Source organism: Littorina saxatilis, linkage group LG5 (genome assembly GCF_037325665.1).
Source record: "Littorina saxatilis isolate snail1 linkage group LG5, US_GU_Lsax_2.0, whole genome shotgun sequence".
Taxonomy (NCBI): Eukaryota; Metazoa; Mollusca; class Gastropoda; order Littorinimorpha; family Littorinidae; genus Littorina; species Littorina saxatilis.
In genome coordinates, this window is record NC_090249.1 from 57,956,282 (window position 1) to 57,978,996 (window position 22,715).

The 22,715-nt window shown below is 46.4% G+C and overlaps 1 protein-coding gene and 1 non-coding gene across 3 annotated transcripts in view; both read right to left on the reverse strand.

The window, feature by feature from the left end:
* The window catches only part of LOC138967536 (rho-associated protein kinase 2-like), a 73,023-nt gene that overhangs the window by 34,923 nt on the left and 15,385 nt on the right, over positions 1 to 22,715 (reverse strand). The window contains exons 10-18 of one of the 2 annotated variants that reach the window (XM_070340107.1): positions 22,331 to 22,422; positions 21,894 to 22,053; positions 20,736 to 20,802; positions 11,923 to 11,943; positions 8,042 to 8,133; positions 4,488 to 4,596; positions 3,730 to 3,888; positions 2,271 to 2,351; positions 1,738 to 1,903 (exon numbers count right to left, since the gene is read on the reverse strand). In XM_070340107.1, the coding sequence (XP_070196208.1) occupies positions 1,738 to 1,903; positions 2,271 to 2,351; positions 3,730 to 3,888; positions 4,488 to 4,596; positions 8,042 to 8,133; positions 11,923 to 11,943; positions 20,736 to 20,802; positions 21,894 to 22,053; positions 22,331 to 22,422 (947 nt within the window). The remainder of the gene's footprint in view (positions 1 to 1,737; positions 1,904 to 2,270; positions 2,352 to 3,729; positions 3,889 to 4,487; positions 4,597 to 8,041; positions 8,134 to 11,922; positions 11,944 to 20,735; positions 20,803 to 21,893; positions 22,054 to 22,330; positions 22,423 to 22,715) is intronic. The other variant, XM_070340108.1, reaches the window with a different exon arrangement.
* On the reverse strand, positions 18,608 to 18,726 carry LOC138967886 (5S ribosomal RNA). The gene has a single exon (XR_011456063.1). It is a non-coding gene; the product is annotated as a 5S ribosomal RNA (ribosomal RNA).

Here is a 22,715-nt window from a genome sequence, read left to right on the forward strand (position 1 = left end):
AGACGAGGGTCGTGGTGTATGTGTGTGTGTGTGTGTGTGTGTGTGTGTGTATGTGTGTGTGTGTGTGTGTGTGTGTCTGTGCGTGTGTGTGTGTGTGTGTGTGTGTGTCTGTGCGTGGTGTGTGTGTGTGTCTGTCTGTGTGTGTGTGTGTGTAGAGCGATTCAGAGTAAACTACTGGACCGATCTTTATGAAATTTGACATGAGAGTTCCTGGGTATGATATCCCCAGACGTTTTCATTCATTTTTTTGATAAATGTCTTTGATGATGTCATATCCGGCTTTTTGTAAAAGTTGAGGCGGCACTGTCACACCCTCATTTTTCAATCAAATTGATTGAAATTTTGGCCAAGCAATCTTCGACGAAGGCCGGACTTTGGTATTGCATTTCAGCTTGGAGGCTTAAAAATTAATTAATGACTTTGGTCATTAAAAATCTGAAAATTGTAATTAAAATCATTTTTTTATAAAACGATCCAAAATTACGTTCATCTTATTCTTCATAATTTTCTGATTCCAAAAACATATAAATATGTTATATTCGGATTAAAAACAAGCTCTGAAAATTAAAAATATAAAAATTATGATTAAAATAAAAAGTCCGAAATCGATTTAAAAACAATTTCATCTTATTCCTTGTCGGTTCCTGATTCCAAAAACATATAGATATGATATGTTTGGATTAAAAACACGCTCAGAAAGTTAAAACGAAGAGAGGTACAGAAAAGCGTGCTATGCAGCACAGCGCAACTACTACCCCGCTCTTCTTGTCAATTTCACTGCCTTTGGCACGAGCGGTGGACTGACGATGCTACGAGTATACAGTCTTGCTGAAAAAATGCAGTGCGTTCAGTTTCATTCTGCGAGTTCGACAGCTTGACTAAATGTTGTAATTTCGCCTTATAGATCACAGGCACTTGATGTAAAGTAGGTCACACACGTGTAAATGTTGTGCCCAGTCCTTGTTTCTGTCTCTGTTATTATTTTAGTTAGCAGGTCTAGTTGAGCACGTATTGTGTATCATGTACCCTCTACTAGTCATTGTGCATTTTAGTTAATGGAATGATGATGTCATTTGTATGGAGTCGACGCACGTGCGAGGATATGTATGTGTGGGGGGGGGGGGGGGGGGGGGGGCGTGGGAGATGGAAACTTGCTGTATGTTATGTAATGTATATATTGTGTGTGATACGTGGAAAATGTGATACTATTTATTTGCATGTGTGATACAGGGACAAATGTGATATCTGTAGGCCTAGGCCTATACTAGTGATTACTGTGTGTGATACATGAAATGCGATATGAATGCTGTTTTTATATGTTACACTCTTACTTTCTGCCTATGTCTTAATCCCAAGCGCAAGACAAATTCTTCTATGTGAAAATTGAAGCCAATAAAATTTGAGTTGAGTTGAGTGAGTTGAGTTACGCGACTTGTTTCTTCTTCTTCTGCGATCATGGAATGAAACTTCCACGTACACTCGTGTTTATTGCACGAGTGAATTTTTATGTGTATGACCTTTTTTACCCCGCCATGTAGGCCGCCACACGCAGATTTCAGAGGTTGCATGCTTGCCTGATATTTAAGACATAAGACATAACATTTTATTACAACCAAGTGCAGTACACAAGAATGTTTGCTTGTTATTTTTGTGTTTCTATAACCCACCAAACTCTGACATGGATCTTTTCCATGCGTACTTGATCTTGCGTATTTTGTTTCAAATAATTTGACTTACCACTGAGCTCCCTGATGTGTTGAGCTTCCTGGTTGCGAGCGTTCCCCTCGGCTTCAAGGTCGGATCTCAAGGCCATGATTTCTGACTCCATCTTCTGCTTGGTGGACACGACCTCTTGGTAGCGTGCGTTCAGGTCAGTGTAGTGCTGCTCCGCACTCATAAGACGCTGCAACAACAAATAAAGATGCTATACTGAGGTCCATACAGTTTAGTATCATAAACTCCCCTAAAACTCATCTACTCATGAGTAGGAATGTCTCAACTTCTAACAAAAAGCTTGAGAAAAGCCAAGAAGCCCTCAAATCTATTTAGAATGTATTATATTTTCAGAAACAAGCCTCAAAGCTTAAAGAAAAAGAAAACAAAACAAAACAAACATGTACACCCCCCCCCCCCCCCTCCACAGTAAACTATCCATGAATGTTACCTCTTAGCCCGTCCGAGTGTGTGTATAGCCCTTGCAATAACAGAAAGACTTTAATTCAACCAAGTGCAATATATCTAATACAGACATTTTGATCCAAACAACTTACATGCTGCAAGTCGCCGATGGCTTTCTTCTGTCTGTTCGAGTTCTCCAATTCAGCTCTCAGCTTTTCATTGGCATCCAGCAGCTGCAACAAAAAATGCAATTATTTTTCCCCCCCAAATATTACAAATACAGTGGGAAAGCATTAGGCTGCATCATGTTATGCCTGGCACTGTTTTAACCCTTTCACTGCCTGTAGGACATCAGCTGACGTCCTGGGTAACTTGCTTCAATGGGCAACAAACTGGTCAATAAACAACAACAGAAGAAGAAGAAAAACAAAAAACAAACAATGTGTGTGGTGCATTCATGTAAACATCAAGGGCAAATAAATACAGCTAATGTTTTGTCTACAAATATTTCCTGGCAGCGAACAAGTTAAATTTATGCAGTTCAAGAGTCAAAGCTTTGCCCTTGTTTCTGTTGTACTTGAAACCAGTCTATATTTCCACAGTAGATTTCAACTGGTATAATAACAGAAATGTTCAGTAAGTGCAACGCATGCCTGTCCCAAGGTTCCCTGATTCCAATCTGACCTCTCCTGTCCCCCCAGGGATGTTGCTACAAATTCATACCAATAGGACAAATGTCCTGAGCTCTTCGGCGTCAATAGGACATTTGACTGCTTTCAGACATTTTAATAGGACATTATAATTGTGTGCAAAACACAAAATTATCATGTGCAAACACACATATCAGTATATGCACCAACAGTGTGTGCGTATATTGTTTTATTACATTTGTTTCAAACAGGACACACACAAAAAAGAAACAAACTAAAAAACGACCAAAAACTTCAGCACTTTCACGAAAAGAAAATTATCAAATATCGCGCTGTCCGAAGGAATGGAGTTCTTATCGGCCCATGACCGCGCTCAGTTGAAAATGATAGGACATCTGACCGCAATGCGGCTATGTGAATCAGACATTTGAACCTTTTAATCGGTCCATGTCCGATGTCCGACGCCTAACGACATCCCTGCCCCCCCTCCAAGATTCTCCATCAACACAATCCCACTGTTAAAATCAATTTCAAGCATCACTGAATGATTTCTCAACACTTGCCAGTTTTTCCGAGGACTGTTCAGAGTAGGTGTTGACCACCCCCCCCCCCCCACCCCCCCCCCACCCCCCCACCCCCCCCCCCCCCAAGATTCCCCATCAACATCACAATCACACTGTTAAAGACAATGCCAAGTGTCACGGACTGATTTCTCAATGCTGGCCAGTTTCTCAGAGGACTGAGCGGAGTATGAGTAGATCTCTCTCTCCCCCCCCCCCCCCCCCCCCCTCCACAATATCACAACCCCACCATTAAAATCAATATCGAGTGTCACTGACTGATTTCTCCACGCTGGCCAGTTTCTCAGAGGACTGAGCGGAGTATGAGCAGATCTCTCTCCCCCCCCCCCCTCCACAATATCACAACCCCACCATTAAAATCAATATCGAGTGTCACTGACTGATTTCTCCACGCTGGCCAGTTTCTCAGAGGACTGAGCGGAGTATGTGTTGAACTCCTGGCCTCGGCGCCGCATGGACTCGAGCTCCTTCTCCCTCTCCTTCGCCAGGGCTTCCGCCCGTCTCTTCGCCTCCGCCTCCTGATCCAGCCGTCGCTGATTCTGTCCACACAAAACCATAGCAACTCATTTTTCCCAAAGAAAAAAGATCTCACTGTAGAAAGGCAAAAACGATGCTGAATTGGGTAAGCAACCTGTGTTCCTGACAATACATATGGAATTCCCACTCGCGTGATTCCACCAATGTCAGATGACCCGACTATTAACTGACAAGGGTAAGACTGACCTAGCCTCCTAGGCAATCGTAAAGTATAGTATGGTATGCTCAATTAAATGCTGGTTTAAAAGACAGCTATCTAAATTGCAGCTTTACTGCCTTACCTGAATGTGATGCTTGTACATTTTCTTTTTAACCTGATTTTGATGTTTCAACAATTCCTTTATTGTTTTCTGTCTGGTTTTGATGCTTGCACAATTTCTTTCTCTTTTTCATCAGAGTATGGTGTTTGAACAATTGATCTCCTTTTGTACCTGTATTTTATGCTTGAACAAAAACAAAAAGCAGTCCTATCAGTTGAAAATACTCATGAATAATTCATGTCAGATTAAAAAGCCGACACTATTGCAATCAGGCACGCAGTAAAACCTGAGTTCAACATGGAAACAAATGATCCCCTAGTAACGAAGGAACAAGCACTGACCTCCTTGACTTCATGCTTGAGGTGAACAATGCTGCGCTCCATTTCAAGCACTTGGTTCTTCACCGTCGCCTCCTCCACCTGCAGTCGATAAAGGTCGGCAGCTGCTTTTCTGAAACATCAAAACACAAATAAATGCAGGAATGAAGAAGAAACAAACAACAAGGATTGCCACAAACATTGACTATATTCGAAAATTTTAAAAGTAAATTTTCATTTGATTAATATGCATGTTAATTTATTTTTAATATACTTTCTTATGTGATAACCAATGTACTATATTTTCTCAGGACAAAGAACAAATGTTTATTTTGAATGTTTTATGTATGTTATTATTACGGACACAAACGCTCAGCAATGTAATTTCTCTTTTAGAGATTAATAAAGTTATTGTATTGTATTGTATTGTATTGTACCCGAATCACATATAGCATTGACGCAGTCTGAGAGACCATAAACAAAATGGCTGAAAGCCGTAGTGCCCGCAGGTCAGTCTGCTTGTAGGTAATTGAATGTGTATCAAAAACCAAAACAGAAAACAAAAACAGCTGGTGGGCATAACCGGAAACCGGGAAGCCAACCTGTTATAACACTCCCAAGAAGAGTGTTCTCAGGAAAAATCTGGAAGTTATTTCCGCCGCCAAAACAGTGCCTCCCTGAGTTTGGCCGAAAAACCAGAACGCGTCTGTCTACCTCTGAAAAGCTGAGGGTCAGACTCGGAGACCGACGGGCAATGCCGTAGTCATAGTTGCCTGTCGGAGAAGGGTGACCGGGAGACGGAAACCCGACCAAACGAAAATCGTCCTGACTCACCTCATGCCTAGAATGAGGGTGAAGAGAGGAAGAGTCGAAATCCGAAGTCACAGGTACCGAGAGTGCAATAGTCAACACTGCTGAAGGCAGGAAGACTATTGCACAGGCTAAGGCTCAAAGCCGTGATGCCCGTAGGCCAGCCATTGTTCCGAAATCCTCACAGAACGTAGGTAAACGTAAGGAACAAAAGATTCAGCTGACGATTCATGTGCTGGGCTGAGAGCCAACAGCAAAGAAACCGGAACATTAGCTAACCCTCTGCCGGAAGGAGAGGGCTAGCCGAAAACTGAGAGAGGTGGCAAGCCACAGAGGATGACTCCTTGACCCGGAAATAGGAGTGCCCCTCCTTCAAAATCCGGAAGTCATCCATTACCAACGGTGCAACCGAAGCGGAAGCCTCTGAAGACAATGCACCCTCAGGAAAATACAGTCGAACTCGCTTAAGACGAATCACTGGGGATCGGAAAAAAAGTTCGTCTTAACCAAAATTCGTATTAAGAAAATTGATTGATTTTTTTTTTTCTTTTTTTTTTAAGTCTTGTACATTTTATGGTGTTTCAATTTGTTTCTTTCACAACTTTCATGCTGCTTCACGTTTAGACAATAAAGTGACATATTCAGGTACATGTTCATGTGTGTCTCATGTTGAGTGATGATTGTTGAGTTTGAGTGAGAGTGAGCACACAGATGTTTCATCCAGTTGTTACGTTTTTGGTCACACACACGCGCACACACTGACACTGTCCACATTCGCGGTGTTCCTATCATTTGTCCGGAATCACTTACCTTGGCGACGGGTAGCAAACCTTGGCCAATTTAGTTTTTTGTTTTTTTGTTGCAACATGATGTTCAAATCCAAATCGAAAGCACTGACTGACTGATAAACTATCGCGAACCGGCGAACGCAAACGTTGAGAGTGTGGTTTCCCTTGTCCAAGGGAAACCACTCTGGCATCTATATTTTTTGGCAATGGCTTCCGTTCGATGTTTCGTTTTTGGTATTCGCGAAGGAAATAAACGTCAGTCAGTCATTCATGTTCAGTGTCTGAGCTATCAATCACTTTGATTCTAAATTTGAAATTGTTTTGTGAGTACAGTGTAATCAGTTTAACTTTATTCAGTGATCGGTTGAGCAATGGTTCAAGCAGTCGACGCAAGGGAAGACTTTGACACACGTGTATTCAAACTTCTCAAATTCCCATGATATGTCGATCTCGGGACGAGTTTAAAGATTTCGTCATAAGCGTGAGTAAATTACAGACATTATGCATGCTTGGGAATCCAAAAAGTGCTCGTTATAAGCGTAAATTCGTTATAAAGAATTCGTTTTAAGCATTTTTTTTAAGCATGAAGAAAGAGGTATTCAGTTGGGAACTTAAAACTAATTCGTTATAAGTCAAAATTCGTAACTAGCGTGTTCGTTTTAAGTGGGTTCGACTGTATCTGGATGTTACTTCCGTGGCCAACTCAAGCACAGCCTAAGTTTGGACGAAAAACCGTCTGCTCCCAAAGAAAGACAGAGTCAAACTCGGAGACAGACGGACAAAGACCGTAGTCCAGTTGCTTGTGGCAAAAGGGTGAACAGGATAACTGGAAGACGGAAACCCCACCTAAACGGAAATCGTCCTGCCTCATCTCATGCCTAGAATGAGGATGAAGGTAAGAATTGTCGAAGTCCGAAGCCACCAGAACAGAAAATGCAAAAGCCGACACCGCAAACAGGTGGAATGGCTGTTGCACAGGCTGAGGCTAAAAGCCTGGGCGCCCGTAGGCCAGCCGTTGTTCCCAAAACCCAGATGTACCTACGTAACCGTCAGTGAGAGGAACATCCTTTCCGGTCAGAGCCGGAAGTGCGACAGACGAAAACCACACAAAGTGGTAGCGAATGTTGCACTGACTGAGGGCGGAAGCCTGAACGCCCGTAGGCCAGTCCTAGGTTCGAACCGGAAGAGACCGCGGCGGGTGCTCGCTCCTGCGGACCTATTCGTTAAAGTACGAGAACGCGCTCAGACGGAGGTCTCCGAAATCGAAGACAACTCCAGAAGTTGACGTCCGATGCCCTCCGAAGCGACAAGGGTATGATCTGGCAACAGAACACCCGAATCCTTCTTAGGCTGCCTGCCAGAGGAGGGAGAAGTTCCTGCGGCACCAGTAAAGGTGAGTGCGGGAGCGCAAAGGACGCCAACAAGTTCCTCCCTGCTATGGCAAAATAAACTTCTTATGACCAGCGAGAACGAAAGTCGCCGCTTGAGTCTCAGAAGCTAGCCACGGCTGAGCCTGTTCTGAAGCTGAGCCGAAAGCAAGCAGCAGCTGGACCAGAACATAGGGTAGCCACTACCAGCAGGAGATGGTTTCATAACTGTCCACAGAAATTGATTGGGTTATTGCAAGTAAAAGCAACGCAAGAGGCTCTGTCCCTGTCCCAGTTCTTATTGTCCTACAGTGGTACCTGTGATGAAAGGACACCCTTGGGACCAGCCAAGTGTCCCTACATTGCAGGTGGCCTGTCATGACAGGTATACTTTGGTAGAGATAGTATAAAAAGGGACAAGAGAAGGTGTCCTTTTAAGGGAGGTGTCCTCTTATGGGAGGGTCCAGACATCGCAGGTACTGCAGTACTGGTGTAGGAATCAGGTATTATCCTACCACATGGTTCAAACAGCAAAGAATGAAGAACTCAAATCAAGACAGAATTGCGTCCCTTGTGAAACAGCACAAGTGAGCAAAAAGGTGAAAGCACTTACTCATGTTTTCTCTCTGCGTCCTCCCTAGCTGTGCGTTGGGCCCTAACCTGTTCCTGTAACTGCTGCAGTCCTGCATCTCCTGGCCCCCCATTCTGAAGATAAACAAAATAAAGAATTGAATATGACAAATATTTGTCAAGTTATTAGGAAACTATTGAGTCACAAAAATTCACAAGTTTATTTTAGTGGCTGGGGGTAATGACATCACACGAACATACTCATGGACACAGACAGACAGACAGACAGACGAACAGACAGACAGACAGACAGACAGACACACTAGCACACACACACACACACACACACACACACACACACACACACACACACACACACACACACACACACACACACACAGAAATGTTCTCTCTCTTCTCTGGTGATATAAATCACAGAACTGATATAAAATATGATTCAAATTAACAAAGCGGTAAAAGAAGAGAAATTCTTCACAAAGCAATAGGAAACGGCATGCAGCATAAACAAATAAATGAAACAGGGCAAGAAAACAATAAACGGCATGCATAAATAGAACCAACAAACAAAACAGAACTATAGAACACTTGGAGAAGCATCAGGGGAAGACAAACCCCAGGGACTGGGTGGCCGAGTGGTAACGCACTTGCGCTCGGAAGCGAGAGGTTGCGTGTTCAGGCCTGGGTCAGGCCGCAATTTTCTCCCCCCTTTCCTAACCTAGGTGGTGGGTTCAAGTGCTAGTCTTTCGGATGAGACGAAAAACCGAGGTCCCTTCGTGTACACTACATTGGGGTGTGCACGTTAAAGATCCCACGATTGACAAAAGGGTCTTTCCTGGCAAAATCGTATAGGCATAGATAACAAGAAGGGCAAAGCCCATACGACTCACATGCTTGACCTTGACCTTTACATGACCTTGACCTTCAGGGTCAAGGTCAAATAACTAAACATCGCAATGACATCATACACTAAGAACTGCTTTACACATTTTTCCTACCAAAATACATGTGACCATGACTCAAGATCAAGGTCATCCAAGGTCATGCAACACAAAGCTGTTAATTCAAGACATAGGAAGTACAATGGTGCTTATTGGCTCTTTCTACCATGAGATATGGTCACTTTTAGTGGTTCACTACCTTATTTTGGTCACATTTCATAAGGGTCAAAGTGACCTTGACCTTGATCATATGTGACCAAATGTGTCTCATGATGAAAGCATAACATGTGCCCCACATAATTTTTAAGTTTGAAACAGTTATCTTCCATAGTTCAGGGTCAAGGTCACTTCAAAATATGTATACAATCCAACTTTGAAGAGCTCCTGTGACCTTGACCTTGAAGCAAGGTAAACCAAACTGGTATCAAAAGATGGGGCTTACTTTGCCCTATATATCATATATAGGTGAGGTATTCAATCTCAAAAACTTCAGAGAAAATGTGAAAAATAGCTGTTTTTTAGACAACATTTATGGCCCCTGCGACCTTGACCTTGAAGCAAGGTCAAGATGCTATGTATGTTTTTTGGGGCCTTGTCATCATACACCATCTTGCCAAATTTGGTACTGATAGACTGAATAGTGTCCAAGAAATATCCAATGTTAAAGTTTTCCGGACGGCCGGCCGGCCGGACGACTCGGGTGAGTACATAGACTCACTTTTGCTTCGCATGTGAGTCAAAAATGTCCATCAAATACCCGTGGGACTTGGAATAAAGTAAAAAAATTCCATCTCACACGGCATTAAGTCTCAGGAAACATGAATACACGCATGCAGGAAAAAAAATTCAAAAATATGGGTAGCGCCGTATATTGTATGGCAGCTCGCTTTCCCCAGGGAGAAAGCAGCCCGCATTTCCATGAGGGTAACCTCACTGGACTATAAATCTTATCCAATCCAATCCAATGCAAGATTAACAGCCTTAAAACAGCTCCTAGAACACCTCTTTGAAGAAACAAAACAAAAACACCAAGAATTAACCCCCACAAATGACAGGGTATAACGCAAATTTGATTTCATATGCTTTAAAATCATCAGTTGTTTTGATTTTCATGAATTCATTTATTTTCACACTTAAAATACACACTTCCATACCCATTACAAATACTTGAGCTAGCCTTGGTCAAAAGTAAATACTTTTTTAACGGTTTAGTGGGATATTTTCACGCTTAAAATACACACTTCCATACCCGTTACAAATACTTGAGCTAGCCGTTGGTCAAAAGTAAGTACTATTTTAACGGTTTAGTGGGATATTTTTCACTTTTCCTTTTCTTTAAAAGACAAAATACACACAGCACAATGTACCCACCCTTCCCTTACAAGACATCCACAGGGCTAGCATTGACCTTCGTTGCCATGATAACCTAAAAAGGTTCCTGCAATGTATCGATCCTGATCCTGACACACAATATTTTCTTATTTGACGCAACTGAAAACTGGCTGATACCCTTTGTTCATCTCAGCGCATACGACATATGCAAAACTAGTCCCTCTTTTTCTCTTATGTGTATCCTGCGTGACAAAGTGCATACCATTGCTTATCGGACATATCAAATGCTCAGCTGCTGTTTTATGAGTATTGCATCTCTGGCAAGAAAAACAACCCTTTCATCAGAGGTTGTTCAGACATTCAAAAGTCAGTACGCCAAAAAATTGCTCCAAAATATATTTTGCGTATGCCTTATGTTTTTTGTTTTTGTTTAAAAAGCTGGCACGATCTTTTCATCCTCTTTCAGCGCAAACACAAACATGCCATATTACGAAGAAATTAGGAATTACATAGTGCGCAAATATTTGCTACAAGAATGAATACTTTAATAAAAAAAATGTATATAAAATTGTCGACCTACCGACCCTAATTGTTTTTGCCTTGTCATCGAATACAATATTTCTTATATCAAAGTTTTTTATTTTTATTTACACAGGCGCATGTGGCTTGTTATTGGCCAGATATTGTGTGAGCTGTCCCCTGGAGTCGGAGAAGAGTAACTGTTCTTGTATATATAGACTGCAAAAACGAGTTTTGTCATTTTTAATAGTTGGTGGTGGGTTTTTTTTTGGAAGGGTCAAAAAAAGGGATAGGGTCGGGAGGCAATTTGGAGCATAAACTGCTAACAATGGTACGTGAACAACTCTTTTATATTCACTGACCTTTCTGCTGATTACACACTGTTGACCACTACACTACATATTAATTCTAAAATGTGACCCTCCACCACGAAATGAGTCGCATGTCACCTCGCGCGGTTCTGCGCTAGGCTTAATATAAGTCCGGGGAGTGTCTAGTAACAGTGTGAGGGTAACCTTAGTCACAGGCTTATAACTCAAACAGTTTTCGCTCTTTTCTAAAACGGTTTTCACCACTGGATAGAGCATAAAAAACTCTTTATGAACATGTAAAAATATGAAAATCATGCAAAGGTGACATGCGACTCATTCCGTGGTGGAGGGTTCTTTCTTTATTTGGTGTTTAACGTCGTTTTCAACAGTGGTGGAGGGTCACAAATGTTTCATTCTAAAAATGTGTATGATCGTGATGTGAATTAAACGCTAAGCAGCTCTCATTAAAATGATGGTGATGTGAATTAAACGCTAAGCAGCTATCATTAAAATGATGGTGGAACTTTCTCACAGCAGCATCCCCACCTCCTCTACCTCTTCCCATTCAGCTCACTGCGTAACCACAAGAAACTGAGAATAAAGTTTAACAGGCATCAAGCGTACCATGGCAGAAATACCAGGAATTAAAGTCAACAATAACACGTCAATGAATACAACACTAAGCATGAAAGAAATATATGCTTGAGGTACTCAGTTATCGGATACACTTGATACAAATTTCCACTGAATTGGAAGGCAGCATGCAGAAATACAAGTAGTACCAAAATCAAAACGGAACTCACGTCTACATGATCATATGATTGCTGAAACATTCAAACAAGCTGTGTCCAGTGACTCTGCTAAAACTCTTTCTCTCTATAATGTCCTCCAGAAAATCTTATCTTACCGCTTTCTTATCAATTTCTGCTATCATGCAGCTCAGCAGAATGCCATTTCAGTTGTATGAGCAAAGCCATCCTGAAATCCAGTCGCAACATTTTTTTCCCTATCCCATTCTATCTCACTTCACTCTTAGACTTACCAGGCGGCCTACAGAAGAACACAGAGAACAAAAGTTTCATCTAAAACATGTGCCTGGCAACAATTGAAAAAAAAAATTCCCTCTTCCATCCACTCAACTGCATCTGTAAACTCTAGTTCTCAACTCGGTTACTTTAAAAAGTTATAACATCAACACTTGCTTGCAATTATCAGAAAAATGTATTCACAGAGAAAAGACGAGAAACAAACTCTGTTACTGCATGCTTGCTTGCATGTGCTGCAAACATTAACAATGGAATACACAGACATGAGACTAAACAAATTGTCAACAAGGAGAAAATAAGGTTTGCCAAATCTGATGTTACAGAAAAGGTCCTTGTACTGGTGAGTACAGAATGTTTCTTTTTTTTCAACTTAGAAAATGTTATTACTTTTAACCCTAATGTAAGAGAAGAAGGCAACATGATTTACACATGAGGTGCGTAGCTAACATTAAAGGTGGTCGTCTACATTTTTGCTTTTTTTCAATAATCTTATGGTAAGGCTTCTTTTTAAGCCTACTGTCTATATGATACTTACCGAGACAGTACTATTCTTGCACATTATCTATTATAGGCCGAAAAAATTGGACAAAACGCTGAGTGGGTACAATTATCTCCCATAACCATGCGCCACCGTGGATCCCAAGCACTGTCCGAGTGCTTCCCCCTTACAGGATGTAGGTGGCGCGTCCTCTTTCTTTATGAGCTGCAGACCCTCAAAAAGCCCATAACATATCAAGAGGGGAGGCGGGAGGGAAATTCTAATAGTACTGTCTCGGTAAGTATCATATAGACAGTAGGCTTAAAAAGAAGCCTTACAGTCAATATAACACTTACCTCGACAGTACTATTCTTGCACAGAATACCAGAGTGGTGTGAGGGTGATATGTAGAGTATTAAACTCCTTAATCAAAATCACTTAAATCCAAGGATTAAGATACCCAGGCAATTTTCGAACAGTACTACCGTAAAAGAAAATATACCCAAGAAACATACCTTAGACTGACGTGACCATGCTAGCAACCACTGCTGTGTGGTGAACTCAATGTCAAAGTCCAGGCCACTCAAAGCTTGACTACCACTGAGTCTACGGCAAGTGGCTAAAGCGATGAGGAACAATTAGTCTTAAAAATCAGCAACTTGATACTGATGCCTGCCAGGGGTTCAAACTCATTGCTACGCAGGAGTTTGAGGACCAGAAAGACATCCCCCTTGGGAAATGAAACCCGAGGTTTAGACACCGCTGCATTGCTAATACCCGAAAGGACATTAGCGATGAGGGAGGACCTGATCAAGTGTTCAGTTCTGCGACCAGTAGCGGCCGCAATCGTGGAAGCGATGGCAGATCTGTATCCAAGAAGAGTCTTAGAAGAAAGACTCTTCTTTTGATACACTTCCACCAGGAAGTTGGCCAAGTCCTGTGTTGAGGGATAAAGCGGCTTTATCCCCTTGGACAAGGCGAAGGTGGCCCAAGCTCTCCAGCGTAAGTCGTAGAGCTGATTAGTTGATCGCCTCTTAGCGTTCAAGGAAAACTCTACTGAACTCTTGTGCAATCCTAGTGCAAGCAGTTTGGAGCGCACAAGAGCCATGCGGTCAAGCACAGACTCTCTGGACGTGGATGAGGGAGGCATGATCGAGGCTGGAGCAGACCTCCCCCGTCCAGATCCAGAGGTAGAGGGTCTACGTGGGTGAGACCGCGAAGATCTGGAAACCACGGAGCTGTTGGCCAGTAAGGCGCGACCAAAATCAGTCTTGGTCGTTCCTGCAGATATTTTGCCAGCACCCTCGGAATCAGAGATGTCGGGGGATAGGCGTAAGCATCGAGGAGCCTCCACAAGAGAGTGAATGCGTCCAAGTGGAACGCATTCATGTCTCGAAAGGGGCTGACGTACCTGGGAAGCCGAGCGCTGAATCGAGTTACGAACAGATCGATCAGAGGACGGTCCCACCTTGCCCACAGACGCTGTAGAACGTTGTGAGCGATGGTCCATTCTGTGGAGAGAACCTGATCGCCCCGACTGAGAATGTCGGCCAGGGCGTTCAGTTTCCCCGGAACGAACTGGACTGACATCCGGACCTGATTGGTCTGGCACCAGAGCAGAATCTCCTCCGCCAACAGGGAGAGGGACCGAGAATTGGTGCCCCCCTGGTGGCGAAGGTAAGCTAAGCATGTGGTGTTGTTGTCCCCGTTGAAAATCAGAGGGGCCAAGGACAGGCCGAATGGGAGGGCCCGAAACTCGAACACCGTGCCCTCCCAAACGAACCGGAGCAGATGTCGGTACCCCGGGGCCACCAGGATGTGGAAGTAAGCATCCTGGAGGTCCCAGACATGGCCCAATCGTTTGGCCGGATGGCCAACCGGACCGACGAAGGGGTTTCCATCTTGAACTTGCACCTGTGAAGGTACAAGTTCAAGGTGGAGAGGTCCAACACCGGCCTGAACCGGCCGTCCTTTTTGGGGACGGTGAACAGGCGGGAGCAGAACCCCAGAGAAGGCTGAGAAAGGGGGTAGACCGCCTTCTTCTCGACCAACGAGTTCACCTCGTCCTGAAGAGCCTGCCATCTGGCAGGCTCTCGAGGAGGGGGGAACGTCCAAGGTAGAGCGGACAATGGAGGTTGTGACGACAGCGGTAGAGAAAACCCCGACCACACCACCCTCAAGAAAAACTGGTTGGAGACCAGTCTGCCCCACATGCCGCGGGCCCGAAAAAAAGGGAACCGCCGGACGAAAGAGGGGCAACTTGAGGGGGCGTCAACGTAGGGCCGGGACTCACTGAAAATTCTGCTGGCGGGCAGGCGCAGGCTTGCGACCACCCCCCCTGGTGGTGCTGCTTCCCCTTACCTGTCTGAGCACCCTTCGTCTTGCTTGGGAACGCAACAGGCGCCTAAGAGGAGGAAGAAGGAGGCAGTGAAACTGGCTTCTTCTTCTTCTTCTGAGGCTGGGAGCTGGAGGTGACTGTAGCACTTCTCTTACTCCCCGCCGCCGTCGCCGAAGCAGCGAGGCCAACCATCAGAGAATCAGTGTTCCTCTGGCGTGTGGACTCCACCACAGAACGAACAGTGTCCGGATGAAAGAGGGAAGAAGGCTGAGGAAACGTGTTCCTCAGACTCTTCCTCATATCCGGAGGCACTATAGAAGTAGGCAGAAAATGATCACGGAACAGGGCCAATAAAGTGGACCAGTGTTCCAATGGCCAATTCTGCCGCAGACGTCACGCACGATCGCACGGCATGCAAAGCCCGATCCACTCGAACCGTGTCAAGGACCCGAGTGGAATCGGACTCTGCCCGATTGGGAGGGTCCAACAGTGTGGACAGCGTGCTCATCCATGTCAAGGCCTGTGATTGGGCCTCGACTGTGGAAGAAACGGTGGCCTCAAGATTGTGGAACGAAGCAGAGCTCAGTTCCACCTTCTTGACCGAAGGCACCTCCCCAACGAACACATCACCGTCAGCCCCACCCTAAACACTCGAAGTCTGGAAAGGGAGAGTTCGAGAGTCAAAGGGAAAAGGGAGGGACGAAACAGATTGGACACGAGGAAACAGTGGAGGTGCGCCTCCCGAAGGAAAGCATGGCACTGAACCCGCGTCCTCCCGAGGAACATAGGTCGCGTTTGCACGTGAATCTGTACTCCTCAGGCGATGTGCTGCCGCTTCCACCGTGGCACTTAGACTAGGGTGGAACGCGAATTGCCGGCGGCCGGATCGTTCATAAAACGAGCCGCCGGCAGACGCGGCGTGAGCCTCCCGCGCCCGGGCCGAAGCGGACTCAAAGGACGAGAGGGCGTCTCAGGGAAGGACGTCCTGAAACTGTTCAAACGTCCTTCTAGCTGTGCGAGGACGAGCCTCCTGCCTCTCGTCCTCAGACCCCGGGTCCACGTCCTGTGTGTCAACACTAGACGACAGACGCTTAAGAGAGGCATCCGTGACGTCAAGACGCCGCGTGATGTCTGTCATGTACTGTTGGAAAGTACGAAGCATAGCTTCGGAAGTTCCATCAGAAACCGGCAAGGGTAGAGTTTCAGTGTTAACCTCAGGGCGACCCTGATCCTCCTCCCTATCGTCCTCCGACTCACTCTCCTCTTCACTTCCCGACAACTCCTCAAAAGCAGGAGTGTAGGGAGCTTGAGGGGGAAGAGCCGAAAGCGATGAAGCAGGCTGTGAAGAAACGCCCACAGAAGCAAGAGGCCGCGAAGACCCCTGCCCCAAAGACGAAACGTCTCCAGCAGCCGAAGGGGGAGAAAAACAACAACCCTGCGACTGTTGGGTCAGCCCAGCCAACGAACCCCCGCCATTTATAGACTGAACAGGAACCCATCGGGTCTGATCAGAAAAGAAATGGTCCGGTCCGGTCGGGGGTGCCGATCCGGTCCGGTAGGGTGGTCCGGTCCGGTGCCGTACCATCCGGAGGTCCCGTTCAGCACCGAACCATCGTACCCACAGAAGTGTTCGGGTGGTTAGGTCCGGACGTGGACATACCGTACCATCCGGACCCGTAGGTCCGGTGGTCCGGTATGGTCCGGTTCGGTGCCAGACCATCCAGACCAACAGAGGTGGTCGGGTGGTCCCGCACCGGACCATCCGGACCCGTAGGTCCGGACCCGTAGGTCCGGTACCATCCGGAGGTCCTGTTCGGCACCGAACCATCCGTACGCACAGAAGTGTTCGGGTGGTTCGGTCCGGGCGTGGACGTACCGTACCATCCGGACCCGTAGGTCCGGTTCGGTGCCAGACCATCCGGACCAACAGAGGTGGTCGGGTGGTCCGGACCGGTCCGGTAGGGTGGTCCGGTGTTCCGGTCCGGTGTTCCGGTCCGGTCCCGTACCATCCGGAGGTCCCGTTCGGTACCGAACCATCCGTACCCACAGAAGTGTTCGGGTGGCTCGGTCCGGACGTGGACACACCGTACCATCCGGACCCGTAAGTCCGGTATGGTCCGGTTCGGTGCCAGACCATCCGGACCAACAGAGGTGGTCGGGTGGTCCGGTCCGGACCGGACCACCGGTCCAGCACCGGACCATCCGGACCCGTAGGTCCGGTCCGGTCCCGCACCATCCGGAGGTCCCGTTCGGCACCGAACCACCCGTACCCACAGAAGTGTTCGGGTGGCTCGGTCCGGACGTGGACATACCGTACCATCCGGACCCGTAGGTCCGGTTCGGTGCCAGACCATCCGGACCAACAGAGGTGGTCGGGTGGTCCGGACCGATCCGGTAGGGTGGTCCGGTGTTCCGGTCCTGTGGTCCGGTCCCATACCATCCGGAGGTCCCGTACGGCACCGAACCATCCGTACCCACTGAAGTGTTCGGTCCGGACGTGGACCCACCGTACCATCCGGACCCGTAGGTCCGGTGGTCCGGTATGGTCCGGTTCGGTGACAGACCATCCGGACCAACAGAGGTGGTCGGGTGGTCCGGTACCGGACCATCCGAACCCGTAGATTCGGTCCGGTCCCGTACCATCCGGAGGTCCCGTTCGGTACCGAACCATCCGTACCCACAGAAGTGTTCGGGTGGCTCGGTCCGGACGTGGACATACCGTACCATCCGGACCCGTAGGTCCGGCATGGTCCGGTTCGGTGCCAGACCACCCGGACCAACAGAGGTGGTCGAGTGGTCCGGTCCCGACCGGACCACTGGTCCGGTACCGTACCCTCCGGACCCGTAGGTCCGGTGTGTTCCGGTTCGGTGCCAGACCACCCAGACCAACCGAGGTGGTCGGGTGGTCCGGTCCCGACCGAAACACTGGTCCCGTACCGTACCATCCGGACCCGTAGGTCCGGGGGGTCCGGCAAGGGCCAGAGGTACTGTCCCGCACCGGACCCTAAGGTCCGGTACGGTCCCGTACCATGGGTCCCGTCCGGACCAAACCCGGAGGTCAAGTCCAGTCGGGACCCGTGGGTCCGGTTCGATCCCGACCCGTAAGCCTGGAACGTTCCGGACCCTTGGTCCGGACCATCCGTCACCCGAACACCAGACGCTAAGGAATGGCGTGGGGTCAAGACGGTCCGGTCGGAGGTGTCGGTCTGAGCAACAGAAACAATGTTCCCGTCGCCCTGACCATTCGACAGAAGTACCACGTTCTGTCGAACACCTCCACGTCCAGTAACTAGTCGGCCGGAGCGTTTCAAGAGGGACAGCCACCAGTCACACGGACGTCAGAGGGAACCGTAGTAGCAGTGGTCGTAGGCACGAAGCCTGAAACCCCTGCCCCCACAGGACCGCCCTGAACGGGGTCAATTCGCATCCCAACCCCAGCGGGGAGGGAATTCAGAGACCCCGTCATCTCCTCCGATCTCCCCCCCCAGGAGGCCGAAACTACTGTCAAAACAGCAGCAGACGACCCAGCGAGGGAGTTCAGAGGAGGACCCGTGTCCCTCCTGGCTTCCACAGCGGTGGAAACCGAGGAGGGCACAGGAGAGGCACCGGAAAAAGAAAGATTTTAATGCCAACTGCACCCGGTGTTCCCAGGCGGTCACCCATCCAAGTACTAACCGGGCCCGACGTTGCTTAACTTCGGTGGTCGGACGAGAACCGGTGTTTTCAACGTGGTATGGCCGTTGGCTGTCAAAACCTGAGTCTCTCCAGTAGCCCCTAGATCGGATTCACCAACCCCCAAAGAGGGTTGGGAATCGACCTGCCCCCGGATTCGAGCCAGGGGGGAGAAGGAAACCTTCCCCCCAGGCTTGAAACCGGGAGGAGCTGAAGCCTGAGACTGAGGGCCGGACAACGGCGTCGAAGGGGGGGAAGCCTGTTCCACTGAAGGAGAAGGAGAAAGAAGCTTTTTCTTTCCCCTCGACCTTCCCCGAACCTTCGACGGCGCAGCCCCGCCCGAAGTCCCAGGCTCAAGCCCAGCCTGTTTGAGCAAGCTCGCATTGAGCTTGCTCAAACAGGCTTTCTCCGCCCTCCCTCGCCGCAAACGCAAAGCGTTTGGGGAGGGAGAGTCGGAGCGCCGAAAGATCCCCTTCTCCGTGCGTAAAACATGACGCTGGGCGCCCGGAGAAGGGTTGCCCCCGGCAGACTCTGGTTCCGTAGAACCAGAGCCCAAAACAGGACGAGACATCCTACCTCGCCCTGTACGTACCCTTAAAGACCGAGAATTAACAAAATTCAAAGAAAATTTAGGTCAATACTCAAGTGAATGCGGCGAAACGAGAAGCAGACGACCGGTCACCACGAAGTAGGACGGGAGGCACGCCGAGTCCGCCACACAAAAACGGAGGCACAAGTTGAAGGAAACACAACGTAGCCTCAAGCCAGAAGTGGAATAACACACAATAATCCAACAGGTGATAGTCCACACAGAAAAGGAGCCTCTTAGTCCAAAATAATCCGGGAGCGTAGCAGAAACACAGCCGGTCTGACACGCGCGAAAAAAGAAAGAGGACGCGCCACCTACATCCTGTAAGGGGGAAGCACTCGGACAGTGCTTGGGATCCACGGTGGCGCATGGTTATGGGAGATAATTGTACCCACTCAGCGTTTTGTCCAATTTTTTCGGCCTATAATAGATAATGTGCAAGAATAGTACTGTCGAGGTAAGTGTTATATTGACGGTTAGATTTCACTACAAAGTTATGTCAGATGATGAATGAACCATGGGGAAAAAAGTTATTGACAAAAAATATATGTAAACAAAGATTTTATTTTTGGGTAGCGTGACTCACGCTTCCAATATTTTGTTTTCTGTTTGCTGAGAACATGTGCTTTGCCTAAAAATACTGACCAATCAAATTCATGTCACTATGCTTATAGCCACGCCCAAACAAGTGCAGCAACAGTTTGACACTGGAGCGCTGTCCACGCTTTTTTTAAACACACGAAATGCACGGGATTTGAGAGGAGTTTTGCGCTTGGCATTTTCCAAATAAGGATATCCTACTATGAGTACTGCGCTGGAATACTACAATGAATTTTCAAACGGCTACACTGGCTTCGTCTTTCCTGATCGAAAGGAGGTGTATTGTTGATATTTGTAGATAATAGACTCTGCATTTTAATGGTCAAATGGCGATTTCGGTATAAAAATGTAGACAAGGACCTTTAAGTTGCAGCTTCAAAATCAATCTACTTTGCTGATTTTCCGTATCAGACATGAACACCTAGAGAGGTTCAAAAGGAGAAATTCCTCCAAAACATACAAGACACCGTGCAAAATAAAACACGGCAGACAGGATCATCAAAGCCAAACTGGGCTAACTGGTAGAAAGCAAACTGGGCCAGTCAAACAGATCACACTGATCTAACAGCCAGTCAAACAGATCACACTGATCTAACAGCCAGTCAAACAGATCACACTGATCTAACAGCCAGTCAAACAGATCACACTGATCTAACAGCCAGTCAAACAGATCACACTAATCTAACAATCAGACAATTCAATCATGCCATTCAAAAGCCCCAGTCTTTCTGGCCCTGCTCTGTACAATCCAGACAAAACTGTGCAATTCAAGTGCTCTCGACTTTCTGGCTCTACTGACTCTACCTTGTACAGTCCCAACAAAACCATTCTACTGCTGCTAAACCATCCAGGCCAGAACTGCAGAGTACACACAACTGAATCAAACAACTCACCACAGGCCCCTCTGCTCCTGACGCTGCTATTGCTGCTGGCCCGGGTCCTTTGCCAGCGCTCAGTAATCTGAAACGGCAGAATAGAACATGTTCCTTCATTGTATTCAACTTTACTGGACTCTAATATAACTCTTTCGTGTGTGTTCGATTTTACTGGACTCTAATATAACTCTTTCATGTGTTCGATTTTACTGGACTCTAATATAACTCTTTTGTGTGTTCGATTTTACTGGACTCTAATATAACTCTTCCGTGTGTTCGATTTTACTGGACTCTAATATAACTCTTTTGTGTGTTCGATTTTACTGGACTCTAATATAACTCTTCCGTGTGTTCGATTTTACTGGACTCTAATATAACTCTTTCGTGTGTGTTCGATTTTACTGGACTCTAATATAACTCTTCCGTGTGTTCGATTTTACTGGACTCTAATATAACTCTTTCGTGTGTTCGATTTTACTGGACTCTAATATAACTCTTTCGTGTTTTCGATTTTACTGGACTCTAATATAACTCTTTTGTGTGTTCGATTTTACTGGACTCTCATATAACTCTTTCGAATGAAACTGACCGGGTTGTTGTAATGTTATGCACATTTCAAGGAGACAAAATACCCAGCAACAATTTGTTTTTATATTTACACACACACACACATTGTATGTATTCCCTACTCACACCACACTCAAAGGTAAGATATATATGCTGAGTTATTAAGTTATTTTTAATCATTAAAATAAACATTGCCCCAGTAAATAGACAGGAATGCGCTTGTGAAGAAAAGTAGTCTAGGAATTGTTCTCGTCGTATTTGTTTTCAATCGACCGTACTGATCGTATTTTAGACAAAAAGGCATACAGAATATGGCAAAATTGTATGGGTTCCTAGGTCTGATGATGACAAGTGTCACTGACTGATTTTTCCACACTGGCCAGTTTCTCGGAGAACTGAGCAGAGTATGTGCTGATCCCCCCCCCCAACTTTGTGAAAAATAAACCCACTTTTCTGAAATCTCTGCCAGGGAAGTATAGAATACGGCTATAGGCCATAACAATACACAGACCCACTGTTTGTGTGAAAGCAAAGGAGCGAGGACTACAGACACAGCAAAACGTCGGAGTCAAAGTAAAGTTGTAAGACAAGACATGTTCCAGCACTCACAAGTACTCCCGGTTGTAAGTGAAGCCGATGAAGGGTAGGTGGTTCCCGGCGAAGGCTTTGGGCGCTTGAAACGTCTCCTCTGTCTGCTCATCTTTCTCGATGTCGTCAAAGTTGCTGGTGTCCACATCGCTCGTCAGTTCCGGAACAACGGGCGGCACAGCTACACAAGACAGCACAGAATTGTTATCTCCTCTACTCTGATTTCTTTCCACTCATAAACAAGGATTGGAAAACACCTTTTCTACAGGTAAGTTTCTGAGTACACACACACAGAGGCATTCACGCACACGTACGCTGAACAACACACAGGCATTCACGCACACGCACGCACACACTTCAGTGTCATCAACTGGAAACAGGTTTCCAACAGTAACTGTATGTGGTAGATAAAGCTGTTCAGTATGGAATGTAGTGAGTGCCAGGAAAAGTATACTTGCATTTTCGAATGTTGTCCCATGTCCAAGAGTCATTTTTGAAAAATCTGTGCATCTTTATTTCATCTACTCCATTCCTGCCTAATCTCTCTGTCCTGTTGGGAAAAGAAAGAAGAACAGATATTTGTGTTAAAATTGACCAAAAACAGTCATGGTACCCAGCAATTCCTATTTCTGAATATTAAATACCATAACATCAACAAAAAGAGTTCACCAATAGTACTGAGCAAGGTAAAATTATAAAACATAAATCTATAATTTCCCTTTAGCTGCATATCTGGAGCATATCCTACAATCAATCAATGACGCTTATATCGCGCATATTCCGTAGGTACAGTTCTAGGCGCTCTGCAGTGATGCCGTGTGAGATGAAATTTTATACGGCCAG